The 12,886-nt window shown below is 44.9% G+C and overlaps 1 protein-coding gene across 1 annotated transcript; it reads left to right on the top strand.

Moving 5' to 3' along the window:
- Nucleotides 1-752: 752 nt before the first annotated feature.
- On the top strand, nt 753-11,556 carry GPR26 (G protein-coupled receptor 26). Its single transcript, XM_058841902.1, has 3 exons — nt 753-1,420; nt 6,026-6,139; nt 11,325-11,556. Exons 1-3 carry the CDS (start codon nt 753-755, stop codon nt 11,554-11,556), a joined length of 1,014 nt encoding a protein of 337 aa, XP_058697885.1.
- The last annotated feature ends 1,330 nt before the right edge of the window (nt 11,557-12,886 follow it).

Here is a 12,886-nt window from a genome sequence, read left to right on the forward strand (position 1 = left end):
GAGTGCAAGCAGCAGCACTGCAAGTGATGCACCGAAATGTAGGGAACACGCTGGAGCGCAGGAATTCTGTTCCAGGGCTTGTCTGCAAATTAATGGCTAAATCAATTAAATGAAAGCATGGGATTTCTCTTGAGGAAAGTCTAGTCACGGTCGCAAGGAGAAGGGGAGGGGTTGTGGAGCAGGGATGACATAATCACGTTTGCGAATCACCAGCAGTGTGCCTGCTTTAATCCATTAATGGGGTTTTTATCTGTGATCATAAAAAGCAGGTTACATTCAGCCTGGAAGGGAGCGAGGGTTGGAGGAGAGGGGAGGGGAGAGAAAGACAGAGAGGGAGAGAGAGGCAGAAAGCAAGGGAGAAAGAGAGCACAATTCACTCGGTGGATTGCTCGCAAGCTTGGGGCTGCTAATTAGGGATCTCAGGAGAGCAGCTTCTCAGAATAACGTGCTCTCCTCAAAATGGACCGACGGGAGACAGTGGTTCAGTCCTGCTGATATTTTTTAAGCCCTCCTTGCAGTTTGATGGGCATTCCCAGTGCTTTTGTGCACGTCTCGGGAAGCGTTGACGTGGAAAGGAGCAGCGAGGAGGGGGAGGTTGGAGAAGAAAACTGCAGCTCCTCTAAAAATACGGAGGGCATGCACGGGAGCGAGCAGGCTGGGGAGGAGGGCGAGGTGGGGGCACCTCGCACCATGGTCCCCCGGTGCCGGCGCGGCGCAGTTTCGGAGATGTCCCTCCTGTGACTGGACGCACCATGAGCATCTGGGAGCTGCTCCTGGCTTTCGTGGTGGTGGTGCTGATGCTCGTGGCCCTGCTGGCCAATGTGCTGGTGCTGATGTGCTTCCTGTACAGCGCCGACATCCGCAAGCAGGTCCCGGGATTGTTCATCCTCAACCTCACCTTCTGCAACCTGTTGATGGCCGTCTCAAGCATGCCCCTGACCTTGGCTGGGATCATTTACAAAAGTCAGCCGGGAGGAGATCAGGTCTGCCAAGTTGTGGGCTTCCTGGAGACTTTCCTCACCACCAACTCCATGCTGAGCATGGCGGCTCTGAGCATTGACAGGTGGATTGCTGTGGTCTTCCCGCTAAGTTATCACTCCAAAATGAGGTACCGAGACGCCGCTCTCATTCTGAGCTACACGTGGTTGCACTCGGCGTCCTTCCCCATAGTGGCAGCTTCTCTCTCCTGGCTGGGTTTCCATCACCTCTACGCCTCCTGCACGCTCTACAGCAAGAGACCAGAGGATAGGACACAGTTTGTGATTTTCACTGGGGTCTTTCACGCCCTCAGCTTCCTCCTCTCCCTCGTGGTCCTGTGTTTCACGTATCTCAAAGTGCTGAAGGTGGCACGGTTCCACTGTAAGCGCATCGACGTGATCACTATGCAGACCCTGGTGCTGCTGGTGGACATCCACCCCAGGTAAGCTCCCTGTGAGTTCAGCTCAGGTGAGGAGAGGGCTCAGTGCTGTGGTAAACAGAGACCAAGCTGTCTGACAGCAGGGGATGGGGAAGGGGAGAAAATAAACATCCCTCAGCCAGTTTCTATTCTGCGTGTTTCTTTTCACTTGGGTTTAGTTCTCTGATTGCAGAACTCATTTTTTTTTGTTGGGCTTAAGGACTTGTTTTGGGAGGGAGAGCAAATGAACAGGCAGTTCTGGCTAAGCATGCACTTCCCTTTGAGACAGCGATCAGATCACTGCCCTTTGTCTCTGAGGGTGGATTCAGTGGTCGATAGCTTTGCGTATTTTGGGCACTGTCAGCCCAAAACCCGTTGCTGGATCCCTGAGAGGAGAAATCTGCACATGTCCCTGGGAGTTTGGAAGGGAGGCTGAGCACTGCCTGCCGCTCCTTTTCCCAGCAGCTTCCCCATTGCTGTGCTCTCTGTAACTTTATCATTCCTGAAGGCAGAATCCTTAAGGGAATTACATCTGCAAAATTCATGTGCTCGAATGCCTGTACTTAAACCTTAAAGTGAGAGAAAATTCAGTGGCAATGTTAATGTGACAAGCAAGGGATGTATAAAGCTCATTTCAAATGAGAGATTTTATGCAAGTCCCTTGTGCCTCGAGACAAGAGGAGAAAAGTCCCCAGGGACTGGCAGGATTGTGGGCTGGGAGGCAAGAAGCAAACAGGGAGAGGAATGTATGCAAAAGTCACGCCAGGGATTATGCACAAGCCATAAACCTTGCATGAATAATCGATGTACGGATCTAGAAGGGATGCAGGCTTGGTGTGTGATACAGGGACGAGAGGAGAGCGGAGAGCAGACGGAGAGAGCAGTCCCACACATCCCATCTGACCATCCCTGCTCCCCTTTGCTCCAGCAGCCTCTCCCTTTGCGGGCAGCCAGGAGCAGAGCTGCAGGGCTCAGAGCACATGTGGCTGTCCTCAAACACGGGTCATGCTTTGGGGATGCCTGAGGCTAAGACAAACAAGTCTGGGCAGCACATTTTAGAAGAACAGAAACATTTGCTCAGAATTCTCCTGCTAAGCTCTTTGAGCTGTCTCTCGACCAAGAATGCGGAGCAGAACTTTGGGCAAGTCTTGTTGCCGTTCTTGAGAAATACAGGTATAAATCATCCCTTATTCACCAAGTCACACTGAGGAACAAACACTCTCTGCCCTATGTGCTGTCTGGTTGATGAACTGTGCCTCGAGTGCCTCAGTTCCTGCAGCAGGAGGAGATGTGGTGGTTACTCCCAGGGAAGTGCCATAAACCCACCAGCGCTGTTTGAAACCCCATTCGTTTTGCCTAATGCTAAAAGTATGCCTGGACTGCACAGCAAAGTTTAGTAAAAGGGCAAAAATCTCAGTGCTGTTTCTCCTCCTCTGCATTTTTTCTGGCTGAGGTTGATTTGAGGGTGTTTGTGCATTTTGTGATCCTCTCCCTGCGGGATGGATTCAGTGGGGCTGTGGGAATGATGCTTCCTTTCTTCAGGGCAGAGCTGTGCAGGCGCTCTGCTGTGAGCAACCTGCACCGCTGCCTCTACCTCTGGCATCGGGTTATCCTGGTGCCTCTCTCTAAGAAAGGAGAGTTTTCATTTCTTTTCTACCCTACAGAACTGATTTCACCCCTGGAGGGGCTGCTTTAGCCTTAAATGACAGCTCCTGCTGCTGAAAGGGTCTCAGGCCACTTTCCCTGCTGGGAGAGCTGCACGGGGGCTGCAGCTCTGCTGGAGGAGTCAGTGATGCTCAGAAATGTCTGACATAAGGAAGGCATGCTTTGCATTATGTAACAGGCCATTTCAGGGGGCCCTGGAGTGCCTGGCAGCACAGCCATGGCTGCTGGCACAGTCCAAAGGGGAGAACAAAGTTTGCAATCCTGCTTGAGACTCCTCTGGCTCTTTGCAGGGTCCAGTTTGAGCGCTGGGAAATGCAAACGGACAATTTTCAGTTCCTGTGACTCAGAATCCCCCCGCAGGGGGGTCCAGTGACAGGCACTGTGACAGATGGCTTTATTACCTGTGACTTAGAAAGACACCAGTGATCTCTCCTGAAGATCAGTCAAGCACAAAGGAAACCTCCAAATACCCTACAAATTCCTGTGAATGTTTAGGGCACGCGGCATTTCAAGTTAGCTGAGGTTTTTTTAGTGGATCCTGCTTTTTCCTTGCTCTTGAGACCAAAATATCTTGGGTATTGTGGGAGATTTGGGCAAAACTTCACTTAAGGGCTTAACCCATGTATTTCCTAATTCAAATTATCTATACTGGTTTTTTTTGGTGTATCCAGCTCTACACATCTTAAGGTCCAATATCCCATAAACTTTGTTTAAAATACCAAACCTTCAGAGGGATATAGCTCAGATTTCCCAGGATATTAAAATCTTTAAATGAAAGCTTAGTCAATAATCCTGTTCTATTACTGATGTCACTTCTACAACTCACATGTGTCTTATCTTTGTGCATGAAAGTGTGTGCAAAACCAAAATATTAATCTATGTACATTGTCTATGTGAAGGAGTGAGATAAAATACCACCTTCTCTGATGTGGTATTTATTGGATATATCTGGAAAGTCTGAACAAAAGAAATGGGTTTAAGTCTACGAGGACAGTCATGGGTGAGCTCAAGGAGTGAGAGACAGCTTTGCATGTGCCAGAAAGGAAAAGATGTAACTGGGGAAACAGAGACCAAAATTACACCACCCTCTCCTCCCTAACAGCACCTTAATTGAACCTGCTTTGGACATTCACTTTCCTGTATTGCCATGGGCTTGGGATATCATGAATTTAAGAACACAGGTCTTAAACAAAGCTCATGAAGCTCTCAGATCATTTTTCTGCACATAAAAATACACCAAGTTCCCCAGCACTTGCAGAATTGAAAGCACACAGGTTGCCTTGAAAAGGTGGATTTTTTTTTCCCCCCTTCTTTGCTGCCATTTCTAGCTGCAAATAACTCACATCTAGAACATGTAACACCTTTAAATGTGTCATATTCTTTAAGAGAAAGACAATTTGTTAGAAGAACAAACTTTTCCTCCGGTATTTATTTGATCACATCCTGATAGCTGCTCTGGGGCCTGGTGATGCAAAACCAAATTTAGAACGGAACACAAGAAACACTTTTTCTTTAACACAACCAAAGGAACTCATTGCCACAGAGAGCACAGAAACACACTGAGATCCTCAGCACACAACATGTGTTTGGATGTTGATAAAACATTTACAGATGAAGTAAATAATGTAAGGGTATGGCCATGAGCCTCAGAGCTGTGAGAGTGTGGAGTCTGAGAGTGAGTCATCAATTAAAAATTTACAACAAAAATGGAAAGGCTGATGTCAAACAGTCGAGTTTTAAAAAATAATAAAAAAATAATATTTTTTTTTTAAAAAAAGTGTATGTAAGTACAGGATTTGGGCCAGCCCCATTAAGTTTGCCTGAGAAGTGACTGTCACTGGGAGATCTGTGCAAGGAGTCAGCTCTGCCATGTGCACAGAGAGGGGTTCAGGATGGGAATCTGCCTTTGCTGTGCCCTTTCCAAAGGGATTTACCGAGGTACAGGCAGTCCTGGCACTGTGGGAAATACCAGTGCTGCCCAATCCACTGCCTGGAGCAGACAGGAACTCATCAACTTCCCTCAGAAATCACAGGGAGAACAGGAGTCACTCAACCAGACAGAGGAAGAGGATGAGCTTTCACGTTAATCACTGTTTTCACAGCAAATGTGCTGATTTCAGGGATTTTTTTTCACTGAAAGCAAGGTCTCAGCCCTGTGCTCCTTGCTGGCACACTGAGGGGATTCAGAGCTCTCTGGTGGCCTGCTGAGACCACCAGCAGAAAACTCAAAGGAAAAGCTCTTGTCCTAAAATATCATAGGTAGGAAAAAAACCCCAAGGTGTGGCTAATTTGCACGTGTTTAGTTATAAAGAGGCTGGTTTGAGGTGAGGAATGAGGATACCCCAGGACTGTGGATTTATGAGACAATTCCAGCTTTGTGGAGCATTCAGCACAGCAGCCCTGCAGATCTGATGGGATGTTTATGGCTACACAGCTCACAGCTATGGGACACAATGACAGCTCCTGTGCTGGGCTGAAGGTTCAGAGTGTTCCTTCTCCCGTTATGATGTTGTTTTGTTGGTTATCTTGCTGGGAAGTTCCTCCTCTCCAAGGCAGTGGTGTTGGAATTGCTGTTTCTAGGGAAGCAGCGTGCTGCCTATCCCACTCTGGATATTTTCCAAATCTCCAAGTGTCATCTTGCCTGCAAACACAGCTTACAGCGGTTCAAAAAGGAGCTGCAAACTGATTTCAAGGGTGAATTCCACCCATTTTTCTACAGATCAGTTGATATAATGGGGGTGTGTGCACATAAATACACAACCAGGTACCTGTCAGTAACTTTGTGGAGGGTGAGATGAACAGACAATTCATTCTTAGCTGGTATTGTCCCGTTTAAGTGCGGCTCACCTGTTACTGGTTTGCACAATTCAAACAGCTCCTTCTCCACCATTCCATGGTGAAGCCATTGCAGATTGTTACCTGATGCTATGATTGATGTTCTTCTCTGTGTTGGATGTCACACAGCGTGCGGGAGCGTTGTCTGGAGGAGCAGAGGAGGCGGAGGCAGCGGGCAACGAAGAAAATCAGTACCTTTATTGGTACTTTCATACTTTGCTTTGCACCTTATGTAATCACAAGGTAAGTGTGAACCTACATGCTGGAAAAGGCTGCTGAGATGCACTCCTGGCTCAGGGAAGTGGGGAACTCTGAGCCAGAACAGCATTCCGGTCTCCTGGGAAAATTTGTAACAGAGGTTGCGTTTCCTGAGCTAATAAATGATGTAAAATGTCACAGGGCTTCTCCACTCAGTCCTGATGCAGTCTGAGGTCACTCTGCTCACTCAGCCCAGTCAAAGTGCTGCTTGCATGGGAGGGATTTAGGAAGTCAGCCCATGAGGTTTTGCAGACTGTTTTTTTTGTTGTCACCTACTGCTCTGATTGACTTCCCTGTCCAGGGGTTGCTCTCCAGGGAAACTCTTGCCAGAATAGCTCAGACTGTAAAAATTTGGTCAACAAGATTCAGCCGAGGTGAGAACATGGTCCACAGACTTAAACAACAGCTTTGTCTGGTTGGGTAGGGTTTATTAGTCATAAATATCAAATATCAAAGCTGTGCTGGCTCACAACTGAAAAATCTTCTCATGATTTATGGTAGATGTCTATCCACCAGCTTATCTTTGGAAATGGCTCCTGTGGGAAACACTAAATTACTCCTATGAGATAAAAAGTGTTAGAAAGTGAGTACATCCAGAAAAAAAAAAAAAAAGTTATCTAGCTGTTGAAGGAAATTTACAGCTTGCATTCCTTATTATAAGATTTTGGGGAAACTGAGATGCTGCTATGAACAACAGAGAAAGAAAACCAAAAAATAAGGTATCTCCTATTTCAACACTATCAAGTAGAAATCAGTGGGGCTGACCTCAATCAAACTCAGATCCACCTTGAAAAAAATCACTGAAAAGTCTGGATTAAGAGTCAATATAATTGAACATTTGGCCAACCTTGAGCTTTTCCTATCAGTGTAATACTCTGAATTTTCAGAATTAGAAAATCAAAGTAATTTACTAGAATTGCCTTCACTTCCACTTAGTGGCCACAAGACACCACTGCAAGCCACACACTTACACAGTGTGAAAGGACTTGTAATTAAGGACATTCAGCCTTAATTCTCAAGTCATAAGATATTAAGGCATTTATATTTTTGCAAATGGTTAATTTTCATTTCCTGTTGGGTCTCTGAACTTTAAAAAAATCCTCCCAGTCACAGGATAGTTGGTGTTCCATCCTGAGTAACACTGAGTGCTCTAACCAGAGCTGTCAGGAGTATTTTTGAGCTCTTCCAAAGACATCTCAGCACTCAGGCACCACCTCCCCACCTCCTCTTCACTCTGTTTTTGTCCCAGTAGCTTTAAGATACAGAGGAGGGAGTAGAAAAATCCTGAGCCTCCTCCCTTTATTCTGTACAAGGATCACTTTAATGTTCTCCTGCTGATCTCCAGAGGGTGATGGTGAGGAGAGGGAAGATGCAGGGTCCTGGATGCAGGAGGATGTTTTGGGGCAGGTCAGACATGTCAGGAGGGATGAATTTTCCCACATTCCTGGCCTTTTAAATTCTGACAAATTTAAAATCCCTGCACAACAAGCTAAGGGGAATTCCCTCTTGAGCTCCCTGAGAGACCTTGCTGGACATTTTCAGGGCCCAATGTTCCAGGACCCTCATCCTGACCTTCCCTGGGCCTCACACACAGAGCTGGGTGTCTGGGCACCGAGGGGATTGGGAGAATTTGATTTTAATTGTGTGAGCAAGCAGTATTTCTGGAGCACATCCAGTGCTTTGCATTCTCAAGAGAGACACAATCAATCACAGTTCAAGCAGTGGACAGCAGTCAGGAGAGGGAGTGCCTTGCTCAGCCTCTCCTAATCAGCAGTATATTTCAATTAAACATGCTTTTAAAGTACTCCCTGGACTGGGGGCTGACAGCAGCAAATCACAAGATTTTACTATAACATCTTCCTGTTCCCACACTAAAAATATTCCATGGTCGAGTGAAGGAGTTGTGCTCATCACCCCAGACACATGAATGCTTCTCTGGGTAAAGCAGAGTTTTTTAGATCACACTGAGGTAAAAATCAGATCAGACACTTCATTTATCAAGGGAACACCCTTCTAATTAGTTCAGTGGATGTCCTTAAGTGGTGCATCAGAATCTGATTGTCTTTGATCCAGTGTTTCCATTTTACCAGCGTGACAGGTGTAATCCCCCACATTAAAGATATCTTGTTTTGTAAAATAATCTACTGGTACACATCTCTTCCTTTGCTATATTTATCATTATGCAATTAAACATACTTGTTCCAAACCTCTTTTCTCCAAGGAACTTTTTCATAAGAAAAATGAAGATAAGTCATACAAGTTTCTAATATTCATTTCCAACTCCAGGCATTTCATACTGAAATACAGAACTTTGCTCATGTAAGTCAATAAGTGCTGTCAATGTGTGAGGAAATTGCCTTAAATTAAAAATCCTGAAGTAATAGCAGGCAGAAGTTCACAGTCCCAAGCCCTCAGGTTACAGAGGAGGATGGTGGAACAGGCAGAAGATGATTAAAATTCTGTTGTATCATCTCTGGGGGATAGGGGGGTAAGCAAACCCTGGTTTTAAACTGTTGTTTGCCCTCTGCATATGAAGATCCTGTTTGGGAAAAAAAGAAGCTCAGAATTCTTCTGCAATTTGTGCTCTTCAGCATCCCAGCTGGGTGGGCACAGGTGCAGTAAAATATTTTAGTGTGGTGATGAACTGCACACGTAAATAAAGGATTTCCAGTGTGAATTTTGTGTGAGGAGACCAAGGTCACACTCTTCTACGTGGCATTCTTGTTTGTTTACTGAAGGGGAAATAAAATAATTGGATAGCCATGTCAAATGACACACTCTACAGAGTTAAAAGTTTCTAAAATATGAAGAAAATATCACAGAAAAAGAGCTTACAGCTTTGAAATAAAAAGGGTTTGAAGATCAGACAGTAGAAGAGAGGCTTATGAAAGCAAGCCAGGGAATTATGTAGTTGATACTGTAAAATTTAATTTACAGGTAGCGCTGAAATATTAATGTTCCTTCACTGAAAATGTCTTCTTTTAGGCTGAAATGTTTCATGAAAATGGAAGCTGTGCATATAATTTCCCTCAAAAATGAGAAACAAAACCTTTCAAAGGCAATAAATTCTGTGATATGCCTTGAAAGGCTGACATTTAATTGTTTGTACATGAAATGAAAATGCATAGCTCAGGGTTTGGCTACATTTCTGTGCTTGCTGCTTGATAACAGCAAATGTAATTTACTCTAAAAAATAATACATGAGAATTGAAAAATGTGTAAATGTCAAGGAAGCTTACAGAACACAAGGAAAATATTTAAGATTTTGTTAATAAAAGTGTAGGCTTTTCATTTGATCAGTCAATGAAGGTAAAATTAGCAAGTCTAGGCTTGCAACCCTGAAGTGTCTGTTTGATGTGCTTTAAATGGAGATTGTTAATGGCTCATAGAACTGACTGACAGAGCCTCAGACACAAATTTGTCATATTTTGGTTATTCAAGGCAGCTGCTGAATTTAATTAAACATAATCAAATTCACATCTGTAAAGCACCCAGTAAAAATAAATCATCCGAGTGAAATTCAACGTGATGAAATTCAAAACGTGAAGAAGGCATCGAATAAAGGAAGTGGAAAACAACAAGGATGGATCATGGTAGATTACAAAGCAAATATGTCCCAGCAGATGATTAATTTCCAGATTGTCAATTCTCATTTTAGAACACCTTAACATGGATGCCATGAGTTGTATTTTATTAAAGAAGTGAGAATGCACCAGATGAGACCACCTGGAAACTCAAGCAGATGAAAATTATGTCTCAGTTCTGATCTTTGTGGGAAAGATAATGAGCACGAGTTACAAGGAGAGGTTGAAAGAACATTTGTGTAGTTGAGATGAGAGAGAAATGGGACTGATGAGGGATCTTTGGGACCTCAGAGCTGCTGAGCCAAGCAGCACCAGTGGAGTGGCACAAACAATTCCCAAGTATTTTCATGTGACATTCCCTGGTCACCTGAAATGTCCCTCACACTGAATGGACTGTGACATCTGCCAGCATTATTTTAAATAATATCTTGTAGTGAAAGGTTATGGAATGGGAATAAAATAACCAAGGACAAAAAAAATCCTCCCTTCTAAACTGCTTGAAGTACCAAAATTATTGTCATTTCTGCTGCAGGAGCCACCCTTCAGAATGCTCCTTGGAAGTGGTGCTTTGTGTGGAGAAACATGAGCAAGTGAAATATTTCCCAGGCAGATTTAAGAACATCTGCTGCTGCAGGCAGGTCCAGCAAAGATCTGATCTGCTGTGTGGGGCTCTGTGGCAGCAAACACGTGGCTGTTTGACCTCTCTAAAAATCAATAGCTTCTGACAGCTATGGAGGCATATTGAACAGAGCTGCCCTTTGATGTTGCTCAAAGACATGGGGAGTTATCAATATTTCCCTGTCAAAAATGCTCTCTCTCAGTACATAGTGAACTAGCTGGGCTAGTGTAGGTGTGAGGAGTATATGAAGCTCTTCCCTGTCCCCCTCCCCTAGTGATAAAAGTTTTGTCTTGCCAAATTTGTTGCAAATGTGAATCCTTGCCATTTGAACTGGCCAGTTTTTAAATTCAAGGTATGATACACCATCTCTGAGTGATGGATTCTCCTTGTGAGCCTCTACCACTCAAACTGTTTAATTCAAGGTATGATACACCATCTCTGAGTGATGGATTCTCCTTGTGAGCCTCTACTACTCAAACTGTTTAATTCAAGGTATGATACACCATCTCTGAGTGATGGATTCTCCTTGTGAGCCTCTACCACTCAAACTGTTTAATTCAAGGTATGATACACCATCTCTGAGTGATGGATTCTCCTTGTGAGCCTCTACCACTCAAACTGTTTAAAGGCATCGAACTCTCCCCGGGAGCTGGGCTGGCCAAGAGAGCTGGGTAACCCTGGTGGGGTGACTCAGATGCTCTAGAGGGGACCCAAAGCCACGAGTTCAGATGGATGCTGGGTTTTTAGGTTGCTCATGGTAGAGGAATTTGACTCCCATGAGACCAAGCAATGGCATTTTGGCAAACAGGCCTCAAGTTTACATCTGCAGTCCTTAAAATTTATAACAGGAGGACAACATACACATTTTCATGAGCAGAGCTTTCTTTAGTTTTGTTGCAATTTGAGGGTTTGGGGTGGGTTAATGCAATTTTTAATGTTTATTCCTTCACTCTCCCTCTTTCCCCAGACTTGTTGAATTATCCTCTGTGGTCCACATCAGCTCCCACTGGGGGATCATTTCCAAGTGCTTAGCTTACAGCAAAGCTGTTTCAGACCCTTTTGTGTACTCTTTGCTGCGGCACCAGTACAAGAAGACGTGGAAGGACATCATCAACAAGATCCTCAAGAGAAGCTCCATCAACTCCTCGGCGCTGGCGGGCGAGTCGCACAACCGGAACCTTCCGCAGCTGAACGAATGAGGAGCCTGGTATGGGACGTCTAAAGTGATATTTGTGAGACAGCAGGAACTGGCCCGTCCCCAGTAGCTCTCCTCAGCTGTCCAGGTTTTGGGAGGCAGCTGTGGGCAGGGTGAAGCCCAGACCATGTCCCTCCAGTAGCCCATGAACCATCCAGGCTGCTCTGGACCGCCTCCCTCTGACTGGAAGAGCGCTATTGATCCGTGGTCCTGCAGGCTCCACAAATACAAATCTCCCATTGATTTCCATCAGCAGCTGCATCTATAGATAATAAACTAATCCTCAGCAGAGGGATTCATGAAAGTAATGGGAGCAAACCGCTGCTGGCGTAAGATTATTCTAAAAAGCTGCACAGGGATATTTGTGCTGTGTTTGTCATTGGCTGCAGGTGAAGCTCCCTCTGATGGAGCTGCCAACGTGGCTTTACAAAAACCACCCCACCCCAGTGGCTTGGGCAGGTTGTGTGTAGAAAATATCCTAATGGGAAAAGCTTAAAAAATCTAAATATTCATCCAGCACCCAACGCAGTTCAGCCTTTTCTGGTATATATTGTAGGAAGAATCCCATGGAATTGAAGGAAGGGAAAAACCACTTTTGGAGTGTGCTGGATTCAGCCATGTCTTCTCTAAATTTTTTAAGTTATTTACATAGAATCCCACTGACATCCTCCCCATTACATTTCAGGAAAACACAAATGGTAGACAGGGTGGAAAGGTCAGGGTGCCTCCTGCCTACCTTCCGTATATCTGAGCTCTGAAGAGCTGGATTTTGCCCAAAGCTGCAGATCTGGGCCCTTTGCCCAGGAGGGAAAACAGCAAATCTCTTTTCCTGAGGAGTTATTAATCACTGTGTTTTTTCCTCCTTGAAGGAAAGATGAGCCTAAATCTGAGTTTCCAGTAGAATTTCCAAAGCAAGTGGAGCACAAATCATAGGCTCCCCTTTCCACCATGAATATGGAGCCAGTAATCTGAATCCACATCTGAATGTGCAAATCTCTGGAGGTTTCAGTACAAATCTTTATAGCTCTGGGTTGCAGTTCTGCATAGGAACACTATTAACATTTCCCATGCACTCACATGCCTGCCCAGATTTTAAAATAGGCTTGGGTTAATTTGGCTTCATGAATGCAATGGCAGCTTCGGTAACAGCTGACACAACTGGCTGTACTGCCATCCATCCCCGCTCATATTCCAACTGTCCAGGCCATTCTGAGGAAATAACACCTCAAGTTGTAGAAAATGTGGAATTACTTTTTGGTTGCCACCTTCTCTCATGCAAGAAAAGGGCTTGGTATGTTGCAAAAAATGTCCACTGTTGGATTTTCTGGCCTCTG

This window comes from Poecile atricapillus, chromosome 6 (assembly GCF_030490865.1).
Source record: "Poecile atricapillus isolate bPoeAtr1 chromosome 6, bPoeAtr1.hap1, whole genome shotgun sequence".
Classification (NCBI taxonomy): domain Eukaryota; kingdom Metazoa; phylum Chordata; class Aves; order Passeriformes; family Paridae; genus Poecile; species Poecile atricapillus.